General features: G+C 43.3%; 1 protein-coding gene across 1 annotated transcript in view; it reads left to right on the top strand.

Annotated features, from left to right (window-relative positions):
- LOC124619470 (ATP-binding cassette subfamily G member 4-like) overlaps nucleotides 1-26,534 on the top strand; it is a 390,958-nt gene that overhangs the window by 308,273 nt on the left and 56,151 nt on the right. The window contains exon 5 of the mRNA XM_047145871.1: nucleotides 9,818-9,963. Within this exon, the coding sequence (XP_047001827.1) occupies nucleotides 9,818-9,963 (146 nt within the window). The remainder of the gene's footprint in view (nucleotides 1-9,817; nucleotides 9,964-26,534) is intronic.

Raw genomic sequence — 26,534 nt, 5'->3', positions numbered from 1 at the left:
ATTATCTAACGATGATGTAGAACAGCCTAGAAACTGTAACCCCTGAGAGGCGAGAAAACCTTCTTCTGAGGCTGTGACTCTAAAGACAGAATTCTAAAACACAAACTTACCTTGGGGTGCTAATTTTGGTGCTTGCCATTCTTAGAATGCCGATGCCGCGGTCTGGGTTACGTTACTCCACGAGTTTCCTCTAAGTATAGATTCCAGGTAAAGCCAAGGTCGTCGTCAGCCGCGCGCTGAAGTCGACACCATGTTTCTTCTTTCACGATCTCGTTGTCAGCGAAACGTTAAATGCATAAGCAGAATCGATGCGTATTATAAAAGTGGATGTATGCATGTGTGTATGTATGTGCATACGTTCCACATCTCCTCCTGAATCAGCGGGACCGTCTGAACCAAACTTGGTATACACATCGCTGACTGTAGACAACATTCGTAGTGGGGGTAAGAACCTCCTACGTATTGTAATTCAGGAGATATGACGTCACAAATAATTAGGTGCTTGGAGAACTACTGCATCACGCAAGACTCTTAAATTTATTACTTCTTCGCTACTAACACTGTTCACAACGCATTTCTCAGACAGTCTCCACATATGCCTCTAAATGCAAAGTGGCTCTGGGCACTATGGGACTCAACTGCTGAGGTCATAAGTCCCCTAGAACTTAGAACTACTTAAACCTAACTAACCTAAGGACATCACACACATCCATGCCCGAGGCAGGAATCGAACCTGCGACTGTAGCGGTCGCGCAGTTCCGTACTGTAGCGCCTAGAACCGATTGGCCACTCCGGCCGGCCTCTAAATGCACCTACAGCATTATATCGTGGTAACGCAATAGTTAAGACATATGACGCCATAAACACTGAGATGCGTGAAAAATTGCCGCATTGCTCATGACGTTTAAATTTATTATTTCTTTGGTATCAACTCTGTTCGCAATAAATTTTTCAGACATTATCTCCATATGCCACTAAACGTACAGACAAAATTATATCATTGTATGACTTTTAGATCAGGAGATAGAAAATCACAAACACTGAGATGCGTGAAACACTGGCGCATCATGTGTGAAGTTTTGATACATCTATCCTTTTGTACTAAAATCAGCCAACTTAAGGAAATCGGTGACACCTGACAGCAGTTTTGACAGATTTCAACTGCGAAGCGCAAACGGCTGAAGGCTATACAGTATGTGATCAAAAGTATCCGGACACCTACCAAAACGTACGTTTTTCATATTAGATGCAATTTGCTGCCACATAATGCCAGGCACTCCATATCAGCGACCTCAGTAGTCATTAGACATTGTGAGAATGCAGAATGGGGCGCTCCGCGGAACTCACGGACTTCGAACGTGGTGAGGTGATAGCGTGTCACTTGTGTCATACGTCTGTACGCCACATTTCCACACTCCTGAACATCCCTAAGTCCACTGTTTCCGATGCGATAGTGAAGTGAAAACGTGAAGGCACACGTACAGCACAAAAGTGTACAGGCTGACCACGTCTGTTGACTGACAGAGACCACCGACAGTTGAAGAGGGTCGTAATGTGTAATAGGCAGACATCTATCCAGACCATCACACAGGAATTCCAAACTGCATCAGGATCCACTGAAAGTACTATGATAGGTGGGAGGTGAGAAATCTTGGATTTCATGGTCGAACGGTTGCTCATATGCCACGCATAACGCCGGTAAGTGCCAAACGACCACTCGCTTGGTGTAAGGGGCGCAAACATTGGGTGACTGAACAGTGGAAAAACGTTCTGTGAAGTGACGAATCACGGTACACAATGTGACGATCCTATGGCAGGGTGTGGGTATGGCGAATGCCCACTGAACGTCATCTGTCAGTGTGTGTAGTGCCAACAGTAAAATTCGGAGGCGGTGATCTTATGGTGTGGTCGTGTTTTCACCGTGGGGTTTGCACCCCTTGTTGTTTTGCGCGGCACTATCGCAGCACAGGCCTACATTGATGTTTTAAGCACCATCTTGCTTCCCACTGTCGAAGAGCAATTCGGGGATGGCGATTGCATCTTTCAACACGGTCGAGCACCTGTTCATAATGCACGGTCTGTGGCGGAGTGGTTACACGACAATAACATTCCTGTAATGGACTGGTCTGCACAGAGTCCTGACCTGAGCCCTATAAAATACCTTTGGGATGTTTTAGAACGCCGACTTCGTGCCAGGCCTCACCGACTGACACCGATACCTCTCCTCAGTGCAGCACTCCGTGAAGAATGTGCTCCCATTCCCCAGAAACCTTCCAGCACCAGACTGAACGTGTGCCTGCGAGAGTGGAAGGAGTCATCAAGGCTAAGAATGGGCCAACACCATACTGAATTCCAGCATTATCCATGGAGGGTACCAGGAACTTGTAAGTCAGTTTTCAGCCAGGTGTCCGGATACTTTTGATCACATAGCGTATTGTGTTTGAATGTCCTAGGGCCGCATCACCAATTAAGTTGCCTGATCTGTTGCAAAAGAAGGCGGACTGCCCACCATGTTTACAAGGAATACTGTATCGCAGGCTTCTATGTAACACTGTGTAAGAAAATTGGTCGCGAAAAGTGCCTAACCGACAGCAGTTGAGGACGAATGTACCGCTTTGTCAATGACAATGGCTTTCAAACCCGACAGGAATTGATACCGTCAGTGAACACATGTCGATCTAAATTAGTTTTCGGACACTGCGAAGGGCATTGCACACAATGCACAGTTGAAATCACGGACCCCGCCAAAGGCAATTACGCCCAGCGGCGTATGAAGCTACACATCTTCAGAGGACCACACAACACAAACACTGGACAGTAGTTGATTGGATGCCCGTAATATGGTCCGACGAGTCGCGATTTTGTGTATGTTCTAATGACACAAGGCGAGGAGTACACTGGTGACACACTGAGGCGTTTAGCGCTCAATGTGTGGAGGGTATAGTTCATGCTGGCGGTGGCTCTGTAATATTTGTTGGTGCTTTTCGTACCAGGACTTGGGCCCAAACATACAGGTTGCCGTGAACATGAACCAGGATATTTATTTCAACATCCCCGGTGAGCAAATGTTGTACTTTCTTTAACGTTTTCAAGACGAATGCGTTGTAAACACTCTCGTCTTCCATTATTACAATAGCCGTGTTGACAGGGCTCCACGATTATGTATCTGGTTCGACAAACACTAAGGCACATCGCTGCAACTCGATTGCTCCTATCATCAAAACCACGCAAGATGTCTGGGACTATTTGGGACATTAGGTGAAACGTAGCAGACCACGCCCGCGTAATTTAGTCGTCTCATAGGATGTTGTTACCAATCAACGCTTTAACTTCATATGATGCGCTACGGTCGCAGGTTCGAATCCTGCCTCGGGCATGGATGTGTGTGATGTCCTTAGGTTGGTTAGGTTTAAGTAGTTCTAAGTTCTAGGGGAGTGAATACCTCAGATGTTAAGTCCCATAGTGCTCAGAGCCATTTTTTCATATGATGTACGCGAAAATGTCTGGATACTATTCTTCGCTGAATTGAGGTAGTTATCGAGGCTAGGGGCCGTGTGATAAATACGAGGGTTGGAACTTAAATAGTGGCAACTACACTCCTGGAAATTGAAATAAGAACACCGTGAATTCATTGTCCCAGGAAGGGGAAACTTAATTGACACATTCCTGGGGTCAGATACATCACATGATCACACTGACAGAACCACAGGCACATAGACACAGGCAACAGAGCATGCACAATGTCGGCACTAGTACAGTGTATATCCACCTTTCGCAGCAATGCAGGCTGCTATTCTCCCATGGAGACGATCGTAGAGATGCTGGATGTAGTCCTGTGGAACGGCTTGCCATGCCATTTCCACCTGGCGCCTCAGTTGGACCAGCGTTCGTGCTGGACGTGCAGACCGCGTGAGACGACGCTTCATCCAGTCCCAAACATGCTCAATGGGGGACAGATCTGGAGATCTTGCTGGCCAGGGTAGTTGACTTACACCTTCTAGAGCACGTTGGGTGGCACGGGATACATGCGGACGTGCATTGTCCTGTTGGAACAGCAAGTTCCCTTGCCGGTCTAGGAATGGTAGAACGATGGGTTCGATGACGGTTTGGATGTACCGTGCACTATTCAGTGTCCCCTCGACGATCACCAGTGGTGTACGGCCAGTGTAGGAGATCGCTCCCCACACCATGATGCCGGGTGTTGGCCCTGTGTGCCTCGGTCGTATGCAGTCCTGATTGTGGCGCTCACCTGCACGGCGCCAAACACGCATACGACCATCATTGGCACCAAGGCAGAAGCGACTCTCATCGCTGAAGACGACACGTCTCCATTCGTCCCTCCATTCACGCCTGTCGCGACACCACTGGAGGCGGGCTGCACGATGTTGGGGCGTGAGCGGAAGACGGCCTAACGGTGTGCGGGACCGTAGCCCAGCTTCATGGAGACGGTTGCGAATGGTCCTCGCCGATACCCCAGGAGCAACAGTGTCCCTAATTTGCTGGGAAGTGGCGGTGCGGTCCCCTAAGGCACTGCGTAGGATCCTACGGTCTTGGCGTGCATCCGTGCGTCGCTGCGGTCCGGCCCCAGGTCGACGGGCACGTGCACCTTCTGCCGACCCTGTTCTGTTGATGGTGCGAACGGAGTGGTCTACTGCCTCTCTAATCTCTAGAACAGTTTTGAAGTGAATGCCACGAAGTGGTTCCTTCATCTTCGGAACCAAATCAAAGTCACAAGGACTTAAGTCCGGGGAGTATGGTGGATGGTTTCCCAGTCCCATCGACCGAACAGAGCAGCCACAGCTTGCGCTGTATGTGCACGCGCATTGTCGTGCAAAATGATGGGTGGGTTGCGCAGAATGTGTCGCCGCTTCTTTCGCAAAGCTGGTCGCACGTGATGCTCCAAGAAAAAGCTTCACGAAAGAAGCGGCGACGCTTTCTGCGCAACCCACCCATCATTTTGAACGACAATGCGCGGGCGCATACAGCGCAAGCTGTGGCTGCTCTGTTCGGTCGATGTGACTGGGAAGTACTGCATCATCCACCATATTCCCCAGACTTAAATCCTTGTGACTTTGATCTGATTCCGAAGATGAAGGAACCACTTCGCGGCATTCGCTTCAGAACTGTTTCAGAGATTCAACAGGCAGTAGATCGCTCCAGTCGCACCATCAACACAACAGGCTCCGCTAACGGTATACTACGCCTTCCACATCGCTGGCAACGGGATCTACACAACGCTGGTGACTACTTTGAAGGCCAGTAACAGGTGCAAACATGTAATTCTTTTGTATCGGTTGTGAAAAAGTAGTTGCCACTATTTAAGTTCCAACCCTCGTATTAGCGTGACTACCGGGAATCTTTCCCGAGGTTAAAGGGGATCGGGAAAAGTGTGGTTCATCTCTAAATGTGGTCGCGTATAGAATACTACTACGATCTACTCTTGATTACTGCTCGAATGTTTCAGATTAAAGGATGACATCGAAGAAATTCACGAGCGCACTGTAGATCAGATACCGGCAGGTTCGATCAACATCGAAGTGTATGCGATTGATCGGCGCCCCACTGAAGACTGTTGTCGAAGGTCCGTGCATACGGTTTAGGTTCCCACACATTTGACTTTGAAGCCTTTTTAAGTAATATAAACCAGTACATCGTCCTCAATGGTGAATGTTCATCAGAGACATGGGTATTGTCAGCAGTGCCCCAGGGAAGTGTGACGGGACCACTCTTGTTCTCTTGGCCGAGCGGTTCTAGGTGCTTCAGTCTGGAACTGTGCGACCGCTACGGTCGCAGGTTTGAATCCTGCCTCGGGCATGGATGTGTGCGATGTCCTTAGGTTAGTTAGGTTTAAGTAGTTCTAACAAGGGAACCTCCCCATCGCACCCCCCTCAGATTTAGTTATAAGTTGGCACAGTGGATAGGCCTTGAAAAACTGGACACAGATCAATCGAGAAAACAGGAAGAAGTTGTGTGGAACTATGAAAAAAATAAGCAAAATATACGAACTAAATAGTCCATGCGCAACATATGCAACATTAAGGAGATTGTGAGCTGAGGAGCGCCGTGGTCTTGTGGTTAGCGTGAGCAGCTCTGGAGGGAGAGGTCCTTGGTTCAAGTCTTCCATCGGGTGAAAATTTAACTTTCTTTATTCTCGAAAAGTTATGATCCGTCCGTTCGTACAATGACGTCTCTGTTCACTGTAATAAGTTTAGTGTCTGTGTTTTGCCACCGCACCGCAAAACCGTGCGATTAGTAGACGAAATGACGTGCCTCTCCAGTGGGCACCGAAAACATTTGCTCGCAAGGTCATACGTCAACCGATTCCTCCACAGGACAATACGTCTGATATATTCTATACGACACTGGTGACGGCATGTGCGTCCCCTGACAGGAATATGTTGTCGACCCATCTAACTTGTACACTTGGCGAATGGGTAAAAACATTCTTCTACCTTGCCGATTTAGGTTTTCTTGTAGATGTGATAATCACTCCAAAAAAAGTGATGAAAACATGAGAGTTTGTCACATGAACTACAACAAATGACTGCAACAGTTTCACAGTCGCACAGTTTTCCCTGTGCTCTGTCAAAACATATGTTTCTAACGTTTTCAAATTTTTCCACGCGTAGACCGTCAAATCCTGCATGTATCCAAGCAAATCTGAACATGTGCTGGAATTTTGGAGAGCGAAGTTGATTATGTTTGAGTGCCTTAACTTTGATAATAGTCTGAAAATAAAAAAAATTTCACACGAGTAGGCTTGAACCAAAGACCTTTCATTTCGCAGCTGCTCACGCTAACCACGGGACCACGGCGCTTCAGAGTTTACAGGGCCCTTGATGCTGCGTATCTTGCGCATGGACTACTCAGTTTGTATATTTTGCTTTTTTTCATAGTTCCACACAACTTCTTCCTGTTTTCTCGATTGATCTGTGTTCAGTTTTTCAAGGCCTATCCACTGTGCCAACTTGTAATTAAATCTGAGGGGGATGCAATGGGGAGGTTCCCTTGTAAGTTCTAGGGGACTGAAGACCTCAGATGTTAAGTCCCATAGTGCTCAGAGCCTGTGACTATCTGCTGATAACACTTTGGTGTACGAGGAGGTGTCGTCCTTGAGTGACTGTAGAAATATACAAGATGACTGTAGACAGACTTTCTAGTTGGTGCGATGAATGGCAGCATGCTCCAAATGTAGAAAGATATAAGTTAAGGCGGATGATTAGAAAAAACTATGATGTAACGTTCGAATACAGCATTAGTAGGGGCCTGCTTGACACAGTCACGTCAGTTAAATACCTATTCGTAACGTTGCAAAGCGATATGAAACATAATGAGAACGGAAGGACGGTAGCACGTAAGGTGAATGCTTGACCTCATTTTATTGGGAGAATTTCGGGAATGTGTAGTTTATATGTAAAGGAGACGGCGAATAGGGCGCTAGTGCGACCCATTCTTGAGTGTTTGGGATCTCCACCAGGTTGGGTTATTGGAAGACATCGAAACAATTCAGTCGTGCTGCTAGATTTGTTATCGGTTCGTTTGATCTGCTCACAATTATCACTGAGAAGGAAATAGGAATCCCTGGATGGAAAACGACGCTCTTTTCGCGAATCAATGCTACAGAAATTTAAAGAACAGGAATTTGAGGCAGACTGCAGAACGATTCTTCTATAGCCAACGTATATGTCACGGAAGGACCACGAAGATAAGATGCGAAAATCTAAGGCTCTCACAGAGACTTTTAGATCGTGGCTTTTCCCTCGCTCTGTTTGCTAGTGGAACAGGAAATGAAGTCAGTTATAGTGGTGCGTGGTACCCTCTGCCATTCATCATACAGTGGGTTGTGGACAATGTGGTTACATGTACATGTCCTCAGGGCGTAACTATTATTTTGTCCTGAGTGCTTATTACAGTTTAACGCGAACAAGTTGTTGGAATTAATCTGACCGGATAGCCCTGCCCGTTAAAGCGCCGCTTTCGGGACGGGGAGAAGCGCCGGCACCGGGTCGAATCAGCCTGGCGGATTAACAACGAGACTCGGTGTGCTGGCCTTACTGCAATTAGTTACAAGGCAGTTTCGCTACATCTCACATCCCACTAGTACCGCTTCATTTACACGATACGCAAACATTTAGAAAACTTTCGGTGACTATCACGTAAATAACACTACACGCTGGGTACACATATTTCGTGTCCGCAACTCTTGGTCGTGCGGTAGCGTTCTCGCTTCCTGCGCCCAGGTTCCCGGTTTCGATTTCCGGCGGGGTCAGGGATTTTCTGTGCCTCGTGATGACTGGGTGTTGTGTGATGTCCTTAGGTTAGTTAGGTTTAAGCAGTTCTAAGTTCTAGGGGACTGATGACCATAGATGTTAAGTCCCATAGTGCTCAGAGCCAGCCACATATTTCGTCCCAGGAGGTAATGGGGTGGCGACAGGGAGGACAAAGGGCCATCCCTCAATTTAATCATGTTAAATCTGTTAAACTATGAAACCTTCCCGTCTCCTCTATATCTATTTTGTTACGCAACCTTCCCTTTTACAATAACCTATGAAACCTTCGCTTAGGATTTCTATCTCTTGCTTAATAATAACAGATGAAATCTTCCCTTTGAAATTAATTCTCTTTCTCAATCTTCGCATACAAATTTAAATGCTGATTATTAAAAGTGATTTGCTGATTATTTAGACGAAACATAGAATGTGTCGTCGTCGTGGCCCTCATTCGTTACCTGCAAAAATGCAAAACTGCTCTTTACCTTTTTTACTGTTACTGGATCGCCATCTGACTGCTACATCGAACTGCGACATTAATATACTTACTCTGTCTTACTATACTCTATTATCTGCTGGTGAGCTTTCATAATAAGTGGCTGTATTTATTACCAAAGCTGACGTTATTCTTTAATAGCACAGCTGACGTTATTCTTTAATTAATTTGACTGAAGTTACGTAATTCATAGTTAAACTTTTTCTTGACAACAATAAAATTTTGCAAAGTTTTACGTTGATGGTTTTTGGGATGGATTATAATCAAAAATGCAATATTGCTGGCAAAATTTAATTATATTCTGAATGAAATGATTTTACAAACGTTCAAATGGGACTTACTTTTTACAATAATCTTACAAGTAGCATTGCGCAAACATACCTTCAATAGTCTTGAGTTCCTCAAGAAAATAATTCAATAATATTAGTTCCTCTTATGATAATAGTTAGCTGATGTCTCTGTACATCCGTTTATAATCCCTTATAAATCACAGCTAGTGGCTGGCAGGCACACCACTCCTCTCAACCTCTCGCTTCAGACATGCTACCGACTCGCTTCACTTCTCGCTTACCACTGACTTCCTACGAACGCTATAGTGCGGTCTCTCCTGCCAACAATGCTTTCTGGTGCAGACAGTCCCAGCTACCATTACAAAATGTGTCAATGCGCGGTCTTTCCCGCTCTTTTCTTAAAATGAATCCATACATTGTCTCTCCCGTCCTTTTTAAAATTATATCAATATGCGATCTCTCTTGCCAACAATACTTTGGTGCAGACATTCCCTGCTACCACAATTATTTCGAACATGACAAATATTAATTATTCCTATTTAATCCTATTAATAAAATATATACGTCTTTCATAAATTGTGGTTTGACAATAGAAATACACACGTCTTATAACTATACAAACTACCGCCGATGCGCGACAAATACTCAAGAAATGGAAGAAGCTGGTAAAATAGCGATAAAATGAATAATTTTTGAAATATGTGTCCTCAAAAACGTGCTGTCTGTAACCGGTGGTGAAGACTTATTTTCTGTTGCCACAGGTGGACGAGGTGCTGGCCGCGCTGGGGCTGTCCCATTGCAGCAGCACCTTCACCGACAAGCTGTCTGGTGGAGAGCGCAAGAGATTCAGCATCGCCCAGGAACTCGTCAACAACCCGTCCGTCATTTTCATCGATGAGCCTACCACGTAAGCCCGATTCGTACGTCCCAATGAAATCAAAGCTGTGTTACTACGATGATTTACTGACTGAGCATTGCGTTGCTTGTTTGATAGTTTTGTCACTAATTTCCCTGTATGACTGAGATTTTTGTCGCATTTAGGCTAGACTTAGAAGCACCTTTTGTTGAAGTCAGTTTGTAACAAAAGTGTATACTGAATTGTTACAGCAATAACTAAGACAACGCTGATATTCATATATATGCGTTTGCGTAAGACAGCTGGACTGTTTCAGTGCTTCACCGACATTTCAAATGTGTACTGTCATTAGCGAACGAAGAAAAAGATAAAAACCTAACCAGTTCTCCGAAGGTCATGTGTTACGGAAGAGGGACAGCTATTTCCTTTAACAAAGTGTGTGTGTGTGTGTGTGTGTGTGTGTGTGGTGTTCGACATCGCCATCAACGGTTTTACAACTCATAAATTAAAATGATCAGCCAGGATTGAATACTCTGTTGCAAAATAATTTAGTGATCCAGACTATATAGATAAGGTTAAGGCGTTTGCCAATAAATGGTATTACAGTACGTGTCCGCTATCATAATACCACTAACTAATGTAATGTTCCTAGTTGATCGCTTTTTATCTTCATAGACCACACAGCTTAACGCCTTTCGGCTTGATTCAACATCAGACTCGCCCGGAGGAAAAAAAGAAGAAGAAGAAACTAATGAGAATTACTTTTATACAAAGTATACAACTCAACATTCATTGGGTGAGTCGCTTAGCACGTAACAAGTATTTTATTTGACACATGGTTCAAGATATCGAAGCGAATGCCATGTAATTCTGCCGCGTGTGACATCCTATCAACTCTCGTATCGCCCTAGACATTAAACCAGATATCTTTTTTAGTTGTACAGAATACTTTTTAACGGCATTCGAAAGTTGTTGAAAAGGCAATTGCAGTGATATAACGTTCGTTGATGTTGAAAGTTTCGCATAGGCATCAGAGAGGTGTGCAAAAATAAATAGCAAGACTTCCGCATCTTCTATTGCGGCGCAAACACCGCCAAGTTACGTCTTTGTATGCAGCAAGAAGTTCAAGAAGTGAAATGATCGTGTGGAGTTATTGATCGTGGCAGTCCATCTGGGGTAGTTAGACCGTCATGTGCAAGGCTTTCAATCTGAGGCGACAAACACGACTGCTTTATACAACTAGCGACGCGCACCGGCTTTGCACGCGTAGCGTTAAGTATCTACGACCGTGCGACTTGCCTGACGTAGTGGTGAAAAATTATGTACACAGAACTTCATCATAAGGCAGTCCACCATTATAGCGCGTAAGCACTTCAGCAACTATGTCGGGAAAGGCCACGCGCAGAATCGCGGTTTGGGAGCAGAGCGTCTTGGTATTCAGTTACTATCTGACCTATTAACACGTGGTAAAAAGTTTTTGGATTTGTCCGGACCAGATGACAATTGTATAAACATTCGAACATGTGTCTTACTGTAACTGTGTTACAGTATATTAGGCAAGGTTTGAAAGATGAACCGGAGTTGGCTCCCAGGCACATGGTGCGAATGGATTAATTCCTTTTGCAAAAGATTTTGATTCGGCTGAAATTAATGCTCAGCTAATGATATCATTTGTAACTCCATCGTTCGGATTTGACGTGCAAAAACAGTCATCCTCGTTTGGATTTTAAGTGCAAAAATAGTCACCCTCAAATAACTGCAGACTGGAGGGAGAAATGATTCACATTAGCTCCAACAGTGTATCAGACTTTGGTCTAAGATAAGTATTAGCCGTTTAACAAAATTTTGCTTCGTTTGCATTTTAAATGCAAGAAACACGTTTGTCTGGGGTCTTTGAAGCGCGCCACTTCTATACTTAAAACTTGTACGAATCAGTTCAAACCTTGCACGAAGATAGATGAATGGAAAATTTAAAACGAGTTTTTTTATCCAAAAATCTTTATCCGTTGTTGAGATTCGGTGGCTTAAAGTCGAGCTAAATGTAGCACTTAGAATTCGTTGCACCATAACCGTTTAAAGTGAATCAAACAAATAAAAAAATGCGTTACTGCGATAACATTGGAATCTTGCTTTCAAAAATCTGGCGTCATTCGAATCTTACGTGAGGTTTTTTTTTTCAGTTAATGGTTGTACTGCTGTTTTGTGAAAGCTTTATACGCTGCTACAATATGAGCAGCATGCTTTGAAAGATAATAAGAAGAACATATACTGGGCCAGTCATCGCTCGAGTCGACAAAAACCTATTTAGATTTCTAAGCTATGCTATCTAATGTCAAAAATCGTTGTAGAATAAAAGTTGGCCGGCCGAAGTGGCCGAGCGGTTCTAGACGCTACAGTCTGGAACCACGCGACCGCTACGGTCGCAGGTTCGAATCCTGCGTCGGGCATAGATGTGTGTGATGACCTTAGGTTAGTTAGGTTTAAGTAGTTCCAAGTGCTAGGGGACTGATGTCCTCAGAAGTTAAGTCCCATAGTGCTCAGAGCCATTTGAACCATTTTTTAATAAAAGTTGGTAACCAGAATGGAAAAAAAGCGAATATGTCCTGGACAGAGTCTTTTAGATTTACGCGGTAGCTTCAAAGACATTTAAAACAAAACATATTGACCTATCGCGCTTTCTTACAAAGTAACCATACTTCCTCAGTGCAGTGTGCCCTCTGAGACCCACCTCCTGTTATATGTATGGTGAGGGGCATAAGAAGAAACAGACACAAATTTGTGTGCTTCTAGCGAGTGGGATGCATCTAGAACAGGAAATATCATAGAGTGGGCCTGCATCTATAACGGGATGAACCTGGAGTTCGCATGCATTCATCTTAAACTCAAATGGCACGTATCATATTGTACGACATAACAAATGCCATGTTGGGTGACATGGTGGTATGTGTCATATTATACGACATGACATCATATGTCATGTTGCTTTACTTGACACGATGCACTATATTACATGACATGGGTACTAATACTAGGAAGTAAAGAAGCTCGAAGATATCAAGATGTTCTGATTTAAACGTCTCTGAAGCTGCCAGATAAGTCGAAAAGCTAGTTCCCTTCTTTTACATCCATAGTTCTGCCCAGGACATATTCACGTTTTTTGTTTTTCATTCTGATAATATAATACTTAAAACCGTGTCAAAATCCCTACAGCAGTTTCTGAGCTGAGATTATCCTTTACATACAGAATGGGAAACGCGGCGGGGGACAACATGTATACGACATGTATAGATTTCTAGAAATAACTGTATATGGCTCAATAACCCAGTGCAAATCTCCCAACTGGACGCCATTTCGTCGACTTGCGTGTTCCTATCGTATCCTAGTTATCCAGCTAGGAAAAGGAGGCCTATAGTTTAACGTGGAATTCAAACCACGTTTCCAGGTGAATCTCCACATCACTGAAAAGTGAATGCTAAGTTAAAAGGCAGGCTGAAAAATCCACGGTCTGACAAGGATTCGTTTTCCAGGCACGTTAAACTCCGCTGCTCTCTTTCGTTGTGGCGGCTGCTTACTTCTTTTCGCGACAGATACTGTCTCCTCTCAAACTGACCAGCTTATTGCCTCGAGATATCACCACAAATTCGAATTAAATGTGGAACATATAACAATACTTTTACTACACGCTCATTGCTATAATTGGCGATCAAAAAGTTTCCCTTTGAGGGTGTTGCTGCAGCATATATCTACAACGTAGCGCGACTCAGTGTATAAGCACCGACATGTAGGCAAGGGATTGGTGTGACATTCGTGTCTTTCCGATGTGCGTGCGCTAAATCCTGAAACGTGAACTATAGTGACGTTGTTACTAAACGCTTCCAAGTAGGACCAATGTTCTGTTATTCTTTTCTTGGCTGCCGAAGGACCAACACTGGTAGATGAACCATAGCAGAACGAAGAATTTGTATGGAGCAGCATGTCTGTCGAGAACCACCGTTGTGGAATTGTGGGGCGGCGAATAACTTGTAAAAATAATTAATCTAATTGCTGTATAAATGCTTGCATGTTGAATCCGTTTCAGGCTTTTAGAATGTTGTTAATGCTGTCTTTCGCCGTTCTCAACACTGGCTCTCTATTTGCTTTTTAGCACCCAGAAAGTGATTTAACAAAACGTGGAGCCAGCAATTAGAGATCCTAGTGCCCACTTCATCTGAGAATACCATTATAGCTGCAGCTTATAGCTCTGAGGAATTAGGAGATTGTCCGGGATTTCTAATCAAAACCGGTTTTCCAAAATAGCTGAGTATATTCTGAAATTCACTGATAAAAAACACAAGTATCCCTACAACCTTATTAACAGAGCAGTTCAGAGTCTAATGCGCTGATGCAACTATAAATGTCCGAATTAAATGTTAAAAAGAATGCTCGCCATAATTTGATGAAAATATTTCATCAAACGCTACGCAAAATATTTGGTAGAATGTCTGTCCCGCGACGGCACGTGAAAATACGACAATACGCAAACTGAAGCTAGATAATGAAAATCATCCCAGAATTAACACTTCACTTGAAATGTTTTCATGGTTCCGCGTATCTCTAGTAACTTAATACGGCACCCGAGGCTGTTTGTAGCAGTGACACTGATGCGACGCGACTCCCGACACAGATGGCGTGTCATTCAGCGTCTGGAGAGAACTGGGGCCTTGCTTCCTCGCGCAGCGTTCTTATATATAAAGCCGCGGTGCGGACGGCTAAGGGAACGCCTGATCAAATCGGCTCTCTCGACTAGCCGCTGGGCTAGTAACGCACCACTTCAAGTTACATAATAATTTATAGCTTCTTTTGCTGATGGCCGATGAAGCTCTTAATTTAAACGTGCATTCAGCATGCAGGTAAGTATTGATAATAAAATTTTGACGTGGCTAAGTTAAATATTTTGGGCGAGAGAATTAATTAAATTACACTGCACGCAGTAGATGAGCTCTGAACTGGCCCTTTTGAGATCCGCTATCGCTATAATTTTATAGGTATTCAAAAGAAACTTTTCACATCTTCATAGTCATAGCGGACCTCCAACCTATTTAAATCTAAACATCCTAGCCTTATTTATTAGCCTACTTAATCTATCTTGCTTCCTTCAGTTTTGAGACGAAAACCAGAAAATCATGAATTTCCACTAAAATCTTAATTTGTGAAATCCAAAGTACTGTTTTTATTAAATCATTATGAAAGATGAATCTAAATATAAATTTTGAAGTCTCTAGCTCTTTTCTGTTGCGCCAATGATTTTTTCAGAAAAACGCCCAAATTTCGAAAATGGCTGAAGTTATCGAACTGATATTTAACACACATTAATTTAGTATTATTCCTGACATGCTAGAAAAGTTTTAGGTTCTTTGCTTGATTTTTAAAGTATTGCGCAACATTTATGACGTCAGAGCTAGTTACAGCAGACTGGCTGGCACACAATGGAAACTGATGTGAATTTACTACAGCGTGATTAGGCTGCTTCCCTACAGAATGGTGCACAAATTCCGCTAGTTGCTGTTCGACACAAGACGCCGGTCGATCTGGGAGGCCATCCTCATCCATTAAGACCAAGTGAGAGAAACTGGAGCACCCTCCCTATACCCCTGATCTCTCCCCATGCGGTTATCAGACCTTCGGTCCATTAAAAAAGGCCTTGAAGGATCGACGATTCATGTCGGACAAGGATGTGCAGCAGGCACTTACAGACTTCTTGACGCAACTGGACACGATGTTTTACTGAACTGGTTTCTTCAACGTGGTGCGTCAGTGGGCTAACCGCGTCAATACCCACGGCGATTTTGCCTGATTGGCGTGCCGTTTCTGGACTGTAGGCTTTCGGACGGGAATCTATTGACTGCCCCTTATTTGAACAATAACTTATGTACACAAGCCTTCCTCTGAATTCCTCTATCCATCAGTGAAAAATCCCTGCAGTAATTTCTGAGCCGATACAAGATCAGCTATAATTTTTGAAGGTGGTACTACATGCCAGTTTCTAGGGTATCGGATGGGGTTAAGAAAAACTACAATCGTGCTCATAAATTAAAGATAATTGCGGAATGTGGCGCCACACAACATGGCACTACACAAAACTGGCGCTAATACTATAGGCACATAGGGAACACACACGACACAGATCTGTAAGTCCACGGTATTGGAGATAAGTTGAGAAAACCGTCCCGAAACACATGTGCTACGAAACGCCACTGTTTTATGCGCATGTACCCCAACAACAATATGGGATATGATCACCATGCACACGTACACAGGCCGCAAAAAGGGTTGGCACACTCTGAATCAAGTCGTCGAGCAGCTGCTAGGGTATAGCCTCCCATTCTTGCACCAGTGCCTGTCGGAACTGCTCAAGTGTTGTAGGGGTTTGAAGACGTGCAGCGATACGTCGACCGAGGGGATGGTTCAAATGGCTCTGAGCACTATGGGACTCAACTGCTGAGTCATTAGTCCCCTAGAACTTAGAACTAGTTAAACCTAACTAACCTAAGGACATCACAAACATCCATGCCCGAGGCAGGATTTGAACCTGCGACCGCAGCGGTCTTGCGGTTAAAGACTGCAGCGCCTTTAACCGCACGGCCACTTCGGCCGGCGACCGAGGAGATCGCAGTCGTGCTCGATGGAGTTTAGGCCTGGAGGACAGGCAGGCCACACCATTCGCCTGATATCTTCTGTTTCAAGATATTCCTCCACGATGGCGGCTCGGTGGGGCCGTGCGTTATCATCCATCAGGAGGAAGGTGGGACCCACTGCACCCCTGAAAAGGCGGACATACTGGTGTAAAATGACGTCCCGATACACCTGACCTGTTATAGTTCCTTTGTCAAAGACAAACAGGCGTGTACGTGCACCAATCATAATCCCACCCCACACCAACAAACTACGACCTCCATACAGGTCCCTTTCAAGGATATTAAGGGGTTGGTACCTGGTTCCTGGTTCACCCCAAGTGAAAACCCGGCGAGATTCACTGTTCAGACTATACCTGGAATCGTCCGTGAACATAAGCTGGGACCACTGTTCCAATGACCATGTACTGTGTTCTTGACACCAGGCTTTACCGGCTCTCCTGTGACCAGGGGTCAGTGGAATACACGTTTGGTCTCCGGGCGAATGAACCATATCTGTTTAGTCGTCTGTAGACTGTGTGTCTGGAGACAACTGTCCCAGTGGCTGCGATAACGTCCCGGGCAAGGCTACCTGCAGTACTCCGTGGCCGTCTGCGGGCACTGATGGTGAGATATCGGTCTTCTAGTGGTGTTGTACGCTGTGGACGTCCCGTACTGTAGCGCCTGGACACGTTTCCTGTCTGCTGGAATCGTTGCCATAATCTTGAGATCACTCTTTGTGGCACACGGAGGGCCCGTGTTGCGACCTGCTGTGTTTGACCAGCCTCCAGTCGCCCTGTTATTCTACCCCTCGTAACGTCATCAATATGTGTCCTTCGAGCCATTTTCAATACACAGTCACCACTAGCACGTCTGAAAACGTCTGCACACTTACTCGCTGCACCGTACACTGACATGCATCAACACACTTCTGCGTATGTCAACTGCTGCCAGCGCCACCGTGCGACGACCTTTGGTCAGATGCACCACATGGGTGATTTAAACCCGCAAACCGCCCCACAAGAGCGTCGTTTCACCATGAATCAGCATTATCTTTAATTTATGAGCGTGAGTGTATTTCAAATGTGTGTTTAAGTGAATGGGCTTTTATGGAAACAAGTAAGCGGTCGAAATGTCTGATAAAGCGATGGTGCGTGGTGTGACCAAGATGTTTGGAAAAAGGAGGTAGACCATTCCGGCCTCTCGTGAGCAAAAAATTCCCAGAAGCCGCTGCGCGCCTTGATGTCACTTTGAGGACGCTCGTGGCTGTGCATTCGGCAGAACACGGAAGTCCAGGTGTGAATCCAAAAGAAAGTAACTCGTTCCATGCCAGTCGTGAGCAAGGGTAACTATAATTATGCTGTGTCAGAATTCATTAATACTGTTCGAAATATGGCAAACGTTATTTAGCATGGTTTTCCCAAAGATGACCAACTGCAACGTGAGCGGATAGTTCGATGCAAACACGCGGACAAAGTGGATACGATAACTGCACCTTAGTTAATTTTCGGGCTGAGGATTAGAAACGAGATTTGAGAAACGAACTTTTGGAGTTACCTTCAAGAAAGATGCTACTACTACCTGCAGCAAACCACAGCGCAAACATTCCAAACTGGCATGAGGAAGGAAGTACAGAAAACAACGATGCAGCTGGAAGGATAAGAAGTTAGTGCATAAATAACACTGATAATAATTGCACTCAAAAATTACTTTAAAATAAATTAATTCACATAAATTCAATGCTTTTTTTGAGTAGGTACTTGATTACTCTAAGCCAGTCAATGACTCGCTATAATGTGTAGGAAATAAGTAAATTACGTTGCTCAGGTTTATTATTTTTTGCTTCTAGATACTAGATACTTCTAGATACTTCATTTCTCGTGGAAGTAACCTACATTTTTTTGTATTCTCAAGATGTGTTACCTATTTCATTGTGAGAATGTAGTACTCGTATAACTTGCGATGGAGCTATTGTGCTTGCACATTTCTCGTTCTGCTCTAATCCGTTAAAAACAACAGTGTCAATCAAAGTGGCTCCGCAGCTCAGTGAGTGTGTGTGTGTGTGTGTGTGTGTGTGTGTGTGTGTGTGTGAAATCTTATGGGGCTTAATTACTAAGGTCATCAGTCCCTAAGCTTACACACTACTTAACCTAAATTATCCTAAAGACAAACATACACTCCCATGCCCGAGGAAGGACTCGAACCTCCGCTGGGACAAGCCGCACATTCTATGACTGCAGCGCCTCAGACCGCTCGGCTAATCCCGCGCGGCTCCGCAGCTCAATTGGCAGGATCTCTTTATGACTTGCTGGAGGTCGTCAGTTAAAAGCCTCTCTACTGAGAAAAAATTTATCATTAAATTTTATCGAAATAAACTATTGCAGTGATTTATCTCGCTGATATTTTATCGTTTTTGTCCATTATTTATTTGATTAATAATGAAAAATTAATGTGGTTGTATCGTAATTAGTAAATAACTCCAGGAGTAAAATTAGGAAATTGGTGGTAAGTTCCTATAGGACCAAATTGCTGAGGTCATTGGTCCCTAGGCTTACACACTTCCTAATCTAGCTTATACGAATTTACGCTAAGGACAACACACACACCCATACCGAGGGAGGACTCGAACCTCCGACGGGAGGAGCCGCGCGAACCGTGGCAAAGCGCCTCTGACCACGCGGCTCCAGGAGTAATAAAAGCAAATTCATTCTTCAGAGATTTGTAAGTCGCGCACAACGCTGCGAAGCAAGAAGTTTGCAAAAGCGAGCTTTGGATACTTTAGAAAAGGTGTTTAAAAGAAAAGAAATAGTTGACCATACCACAGCTAGTGATCCCGTTCATGAGCTTAGTGAAATAGTGAGCAAGGTTAGAAATTATGGAACTGAGAGCAGAGATTTGTCATTTAATAAAACTAAATGCATAGAAAGAAGCAATACTGTAGAAATGCGATGTAGCCTTGTGAAGTAAAACAAATGCTCTTCGCCGTGTTCTTTCATCAAAGCGGACAAACAGGACATCTGCCACGAAAACAAAAAACAAATTACACAGAATTGTAAGGAATGTATTGATAAAATGTTTTACACCGACGGGAAGACCATGTCCGTTGAACGAAAGCAAAAGGGTGAAGTGGAATTTTGAGGACATGCCCTTGCATTGATTTTTAGGTCTCTGTCGCCAAAAGAATATTCTTATTCCTGAAAGCGGAAAAGGCCTTTGCTGTGCATGGCAGCACTTGAGCACTCTCGAAGATATCTTAAGTTTACAGAAGGCTATGTCTGGCAGACTAGCAGTTTTGGCATTTGCTCAAATAAATGTTGATGTTTGTACGAGTCGGAAGACGTAGTAGCCGGTTCATATTCCAATGTTGAGGTTTGCAGGTTTGCACGATCCTTATGTTATGTAAACAGTAGAAACAACCAGCTTATTATAACTTCGTCATAATTATGACTAATATTTTGCTTCAGAGTATCATTAAGGCAGCTGAGGAATCGAGAAAAAGCGTTGTAGCTGTGATGTGTGAAACAAGTGGAAAAAATATGAAAATTCGGAAGGAACTGTGTGGCGATACAGACAAAACATACAGTATTTCGTAAACCCAGCAGACGATACCAAGAATGCATAGGTTTTCTTCGATCCACATCTGTTAAAGTTATTGGGAAACCATTCCATTACGCCATCTAATGGTCCAAAATAACTAAGGCATCTGCAGAACAACGTTTTAAACATAAAAAAGATCTAATTTAACACACCGCATCACCGAAGCGCACTTAAATGTTGTTAGACGAGCGCACTCCCTATTTTCATGACGAACAGTTTAGGTCTTGAAAGGTGTTCTTCATCAAGACATTGAAAGTAATAGTTGTTTTGCAAATAAAACCGCCTTTTCTTGCTGCACTGTATTTTGTTTCTCCCACACGCGTTCCGCCTTTTTCACATTAAGATGTCGTCAGTGGGGTAGTTCTTCACGTTTTTGGTCGGCATCTGCGTGCCCTTTCATCTGGTCTGCTGGAGGTCACACTACAGTTCTATTTCCGAACTTTTTTATTTCTACTTTTCATCTTGTTTTCCTTTATTGTTGTGATGTACCATAAGTCTTGTGTCACTAGCTATAGGTATCCGATGGAAAACTGTGATTTCAAGACGGAACAACAACCTATTGATAACATAGGTTGTTGCCTGTGATTCAGGGGGATATATCACATCAATTAAAAGAGTTATGCGAACTGGTTAAAACCAGGTTTTTACAAATTGAACAGGATATTTCCTTTAATACTCTGATTACGACATATTCTTTAACATAGATTAGTAGTACTGAGCTGTGTGTTGTTGTCGTCGTCTTCAGTCCGAAGCACCGAAGAATGGTTTGAAGTTCATCGTGCTGCTCTCTCCTGTTCGAGCGTCTATATCTCCGAATAACGATTGTAACCTACATCCTTCTCAGCCTGCTTGCTATATACATTTCTTGGTCTCCCTCTACGATTTATACCCCCAATAATAAACTGGTGATCCCTTGATGTCTCAGAATGTGTCCTATCAGCGGATCCCTTTCTTTGGTCAAGTTGTGCCACAAATTTCTTGTCCCTCACTTTTTCAGAGTATTTTCGTTAGTTACGTGATTTACCCATCTAATCTTCAGCATTCTTCCGTAGCACCACATTTCAAAAGCTCCTATTATCTTCATGTCTTAACTGTTTATCGTCCATGTTTCACATCCATATATGGGTACAACCCATACACATAATTTCAGTTTTATTGCTTTCCAAATAGCAAAAATCATCTAATACTTTAAGTGTCTCAGTTCCTAATCTGATTCCCTCAGCATCGCCTGATTTAATTCGACTACATTCCATTATCCTCGTTTTTCTTCTTTTGGTGTTCATCTTATAGCCTCCTTTCAAGACTTTATCCATTCCGTTCAATTCTTTTTCATGGTCCATTGCTGTCCAACAGAATTAAAATATAATCGTAAAACCTCAAGGTTTTTACTTTTTCTCCCTTGATTTTAATTCCTACTCCAAATTTTTCTTAGGTTTCCTTTACTGCTTCTTCAACGTAAAGATTGAATAACACCGGGGATAGGCTACAACCCTGTCTCACTCCCTTCTCGACCATTGCTTCCCTTTCAGCCCTTCGACTCTTGCAACTGACTTCTGGTTTGTGTACAACTTATATATAGCATTTCACTCCTTGTATTTTACCCCTTCCATTATCAGAATTTGAAAGAAAGTATTCCAGTCAACATTGTCAAAAGCTCTCTATAAGTCTACAAATGCTATGAACGTAGTTTTGTCTTTTCTTACCCTAGCTTCTAAGATTAGTCGTAGGGTCAGTATCGACTCGCGTTTTTCTACATTTCTACAGAGTCCAAACTGATCTTCCCCGATGTCAGCTTATACCAGTTATTCCATTCCTCTGTAAAGAATTCTTGTTAGTATTTTGCAACAGTGACTTATTAAACTGACAGTTCGGTAATTTTCACACCTGTCAGCACCTGCTTTCTTTGGAATTGGATTTATTACATTCTTCTTGAAGTCTGAGGATATTTTGCCAGTCTCGTACATCTTGCCCATCAGATGTAAGAGTTTGGTTCATGGCTGGCTCTCCCAAGGCTATCAGTAGTACTAACGCAGTGTCGTGTACTCCCGGAGCCTTGTTACTACTTACGTCCTTCAGTGCTCTGTCAAATTCTTCACGTGCAGTATCATATCTCCCATCTCATCTCCATCTACGTCCTCTTCCATTTCCATAATATTGCCCTTAAGCACATCCCATTGTATAGACCCTCTACATACTCCTTCCACCTTTCGGCTTTCCCTTCTTTGCTTAGGACTGGTTAATCATCAGAGCTCTTGATATTCATACAAGTGGGTCTCTTTTCTCCAAAGGTCTCTTTAATTTTTCTGTTGGTGGCATGTATCTTATCCCTAGTGACATAAGCTTCTACACCCTTATATCTAGCTTTCCCGCTTAGCCGTTTCAGCCGTTTTGCAATTCCTGTCGATCTCATTATTGAGACGTTTGAATTCCTTTTCGCCTGTTTCATTTACTGCATTTTTATAATTTCTCCTTTCATCAATTAGATTCAATATTTCTTGTGTTATCCAAGGATTTCTACTAGCCCTCGTTTTTTTAACTACTTGATACTCTACTGCCTTCACTATTTCATCTCTCAAAGCTACCCTTTCTTCTTCTACTGTACCCTTTCCCCTGTTCCTGTCAATCGTTCCCTAAAGTTCCCTCTGAAACTCTCTACAACCTCTAGTTCTTTCAATTTATCCAGGTCCCATCTCATTAAATTCCCATCTTTTTGCAATTTCTTCAGTTTTAATCTACAGTTCATAATTGTGGTAACAGTCCACATCTGCCCCCTGGAAATGTCTTACAATTTAAAATCTGGTTCCTAAATCTCTGTCTTACCATTATGTAATCAGTCTGAACCCTTCCGGTGTCTGCAGGTCTCTCCCACGTACACAGCCTTCTTTCATGATTCTTTAACCAAGTGTTAACGGTGATTAAGTTATGCTCTGTGCCAAATTCTACCAGGCGGCTTACTCTTTCATTTCTTACCCCCACCCGTCCATATTCATCTACTACTTTTCCTTCCCTTCCTTTCCCTACTATCGAATTCCAGTCCCCCATGACTTTTAACTTTTCGTGTCTCGTAACTATCTGAATAATTTCTTTTCTGTTACCAAAGAGTTCTTCAATTTCTTCATCTGCGGAGCTAGTTGGCAAATAAACGTGTGCCACTGTTGTGGGTGTTTTACTATATTATTATTGGTTAGGTAATTAAAAATATTCTTTATTTTATTTTTATAAATAAATATTCTTTGTGTGTGCTTTTATTTTAACTAGTGGTTTAGTTATTGATTTTGATTGGTTTAGCTTAGTTCCTTATTCCCTTTTATCTTTAGTCTCCTGAAAACCTGGAAAATATAAATATTTCGTTTTAAATACCACATGAAAGCCAGAGATGTATTCCACAGTGCGATCCCGCTGAATTTCCTCGTCGTTATCTGCTACACCTGAAATCTCTAAAACCTTTACTCGTTACGAAAATCTTTCGGCACATCTGTATGCTATGTTGTTTGATGAATCTGGATGATAGGTCCAACAATTTAGTAAGTTAAAGTTTAAAGTTTATTAATTCAGAGATAATCTCTCGACGAATTATGATCGTGAAAAATGCAGGTTCGCACTATCGTTAACATCGCCTCCGAGTAATATACGTCTCCTAATATCTGTACAGTGATAATTAACTAATTTCAGTACGGAGATATACACACTTTGAATACTTTATGTTAATTATTGGATTTTATTTTGTGCAAAAAAAGCTATTTGAACATTTACCATGTACCGTAATGGCGTCTCACAACGATACATTGTCTCCTCTCCTCTGACACGACCGATCTCTCCACTTCCTTCACAAACTGTCTATAAAACAAAATCTTTGGTTCGATATGACACAGAGATGCGTTCGTAGCACGGAAAGCCAGATTCCCGCGGTCGGTATATGCCGTTCACCACAATATCAATTTGTCGCATTTAGATTATAGTTTTGCATAGATAAATTCATCATTATGTGAGCTTGGTGTCTATCTTGGTTACAGTAATGCGTTCACTATGCTGTTCGTAGTAGATCATCCGCGATCCTATTTTTTAAATCTTTTTTAAACCTACTCTTGCATCACCCTTATTTGCTTTTGTATATATAGCTCTGTATTCACCTGACCAAAGGTACTGTTCCTTCTGCCCTCGAACTTCACTTTCCCACTAACTTTAACCTATCCATTTTTAAATTTTCTAACCTACCTGTCCGATTACGGGATCTGATATTCCACGCTCCGATCCGTAGAAGAACAGTCTTGTTTCTCCTGATAACGACATCCTCCTGAGTAGTCCCCACCCGAAGATCCGAATAGGGGACTGCTTTACCTCCGGAATATGATACTCAAGAGGATACCATCAAAATTTAACCATACAGCAAAGCTGCATGCCCTCGAGAAAAATTACGGCTGCAGATTCCCCTGGCTTTCAGGCTTTCGCACCTCAGCGATGCTGTTTTGGTTGATGTTACAAGGTCAGTTCAGTCAACCATCCAGACTGTTGCCCCTGCAACTACTGAGTGGGCTGTTGCCCCTTTTTAGGTACCAGACATTTGTCTGGCCTCTCAACAGATACCCCTCCGTTGTGGTTGCACCTACGGTACGGAGATCAGTTTCCCCACCAACGACAAGGTCCATGGTTCATGAGGTTGGGGGGCTGCGTTTACCTACGTCGTCGAAATCCAGATTCCAAAAGCCGCTCTCACAGTACCACTTGTGGTTGGTTACGCAAATACTCCAATATCCGGATTTCCTCTTCCACAATCGATATTCGCTCCCACGTAAACGCTTTACCGTTTTTCAAACGTGCATTGGAGGTGAATTTCTTACTTGGTTTTAAAATTATTGGTTAATGTGGCAGAAGTAATTTTGTTCAAATGGCTCTGAGCACCATGGGACTTAACATCTGAGGTCATCAGTCCCCTAGAACTTAAAACTACTTAAACCTAACTAACCTAAGGACATCAGACACATCCATGACCGAGGCAGGATTCCAACCTACGACCATAGCGGTCGCGCGGTTCCAGACTGAAGCGCCTAGAGCCGCTCGGCCACAGCGGCTGGCGAAGTAATTTTGTGTGAACTGCAGGAAAACAACTGTTCCACTGAGCAGGAAGTTCATTTCATTTGTTTAACTGAGAAGAAGCACATTTCATCTCTATTAGACAGAAAGAGATCTGTAAATGTTTATATGTTTGCTGCATTAGTACAATCGAATTGACTGACAACAACCGTATATTGTGAAAATCTGACTAATTTTTAAACAACTAAACTCGCTCTCTTTTTCAGTGCAGAAGAATCTGTTACACAGTTTGTAACTAGTGAAAAAACATTGAGTAATTCTGTGTACAGGATTGAATGTTTTTGTTCCCATTCCGAAATTTTTTACCCATTCCAAAACGTCGGAATATAGTAATCTTCGGCTACTGGACACTTAACACGGTGAACCTGCGCAGTATTGGCGGATTAGTGAAACAGTTTCGAACGCATTAACTGGCGTGGACAAAATTTTTAAGCATCTCTTCTTTTACAATCTCCTCCTCCTCCTACTAGTACTCTTTCTTCTCTTCTTTCTTCTCCCCCTCTTCCTCCCTCTTCCCCTCTCCTTCCGTCCGCCCTTACAAATTTACTGGCATCTGTAGGGAAATCGTAGTCCCTCCTTTTAAAAAATGTTACGCGTGTAGTCATAATCTCGCTTCATCGTGAAGACCAAATCGGACAGATATTTTACAGATGCTCGGGCTAATGATGTCTAATCAGGCTAGCAAAATCGATACTAACATAAAATATAAACACGACACCTTTCTTCGAAATTCGGTTTTCGTCTTCCGAGTGTAGCATTTAAGCGTAGTGCGTGAGGACTAAAAGAACGATAGTTCACTAAAAGAAAGACCGCTCCGAACAGTTGCTTTCCGAGAACAGTTCCAACACCACGACCACAGCCTTGCCACTTGACTAATAATGAATGCAGTTCCTTGCCTGTCTTCACGAATCGTACGTTAGAGGTGACCCGGTAGGACTTCATTGCGTAACCGCGCGGCTCAACTTTCCACGCAGAAAGCGGCTTAAGTAACGGGCACAGCTGTGCTTGCACAGACTAATGCCTGCCTATCACGAGCTCCCAAGTTCTTTGTTTGCTTCCCTTCCGAAACAGATGCGCGTCTGTAGCTACGCAGCTCTTTCCAGAATCAGGATACAGATTACGATACATAGGCGCCTATCACACTAAGCACGATGATAGGCGCCCGAAATTGGGAACAAGAGGGGCTTTGCCCCTCCAGAAACCTGTAGCTATAGACTCGATATTTATTACAATATTCACGCGCTGCTTTAGTAATGATTGTGTGCAGTTTTACTAAATATCAGA

Source organism: Schistocerca americana, chromosome 6 (genome assembly GCF_021461395.2).
Source record: "Schistocerca americana isolate TAMUIC-IGC-003095 chromosome 6, iqSchAmer2.1, whole genome shotgun sequence".
In the NCBI taxonomy this organism is placed as follows: domain Eukaryota; kingdom Metazoa; phylum Arthropoda; class Insecta; order Orthoptera; family Acrididae; genus Schistocerca; species Schistocerca americana.
Note: the sequence above shows the minus strand (reverse complement) of the source record. Positions and strands in the feature narration are given on the sequence as shown.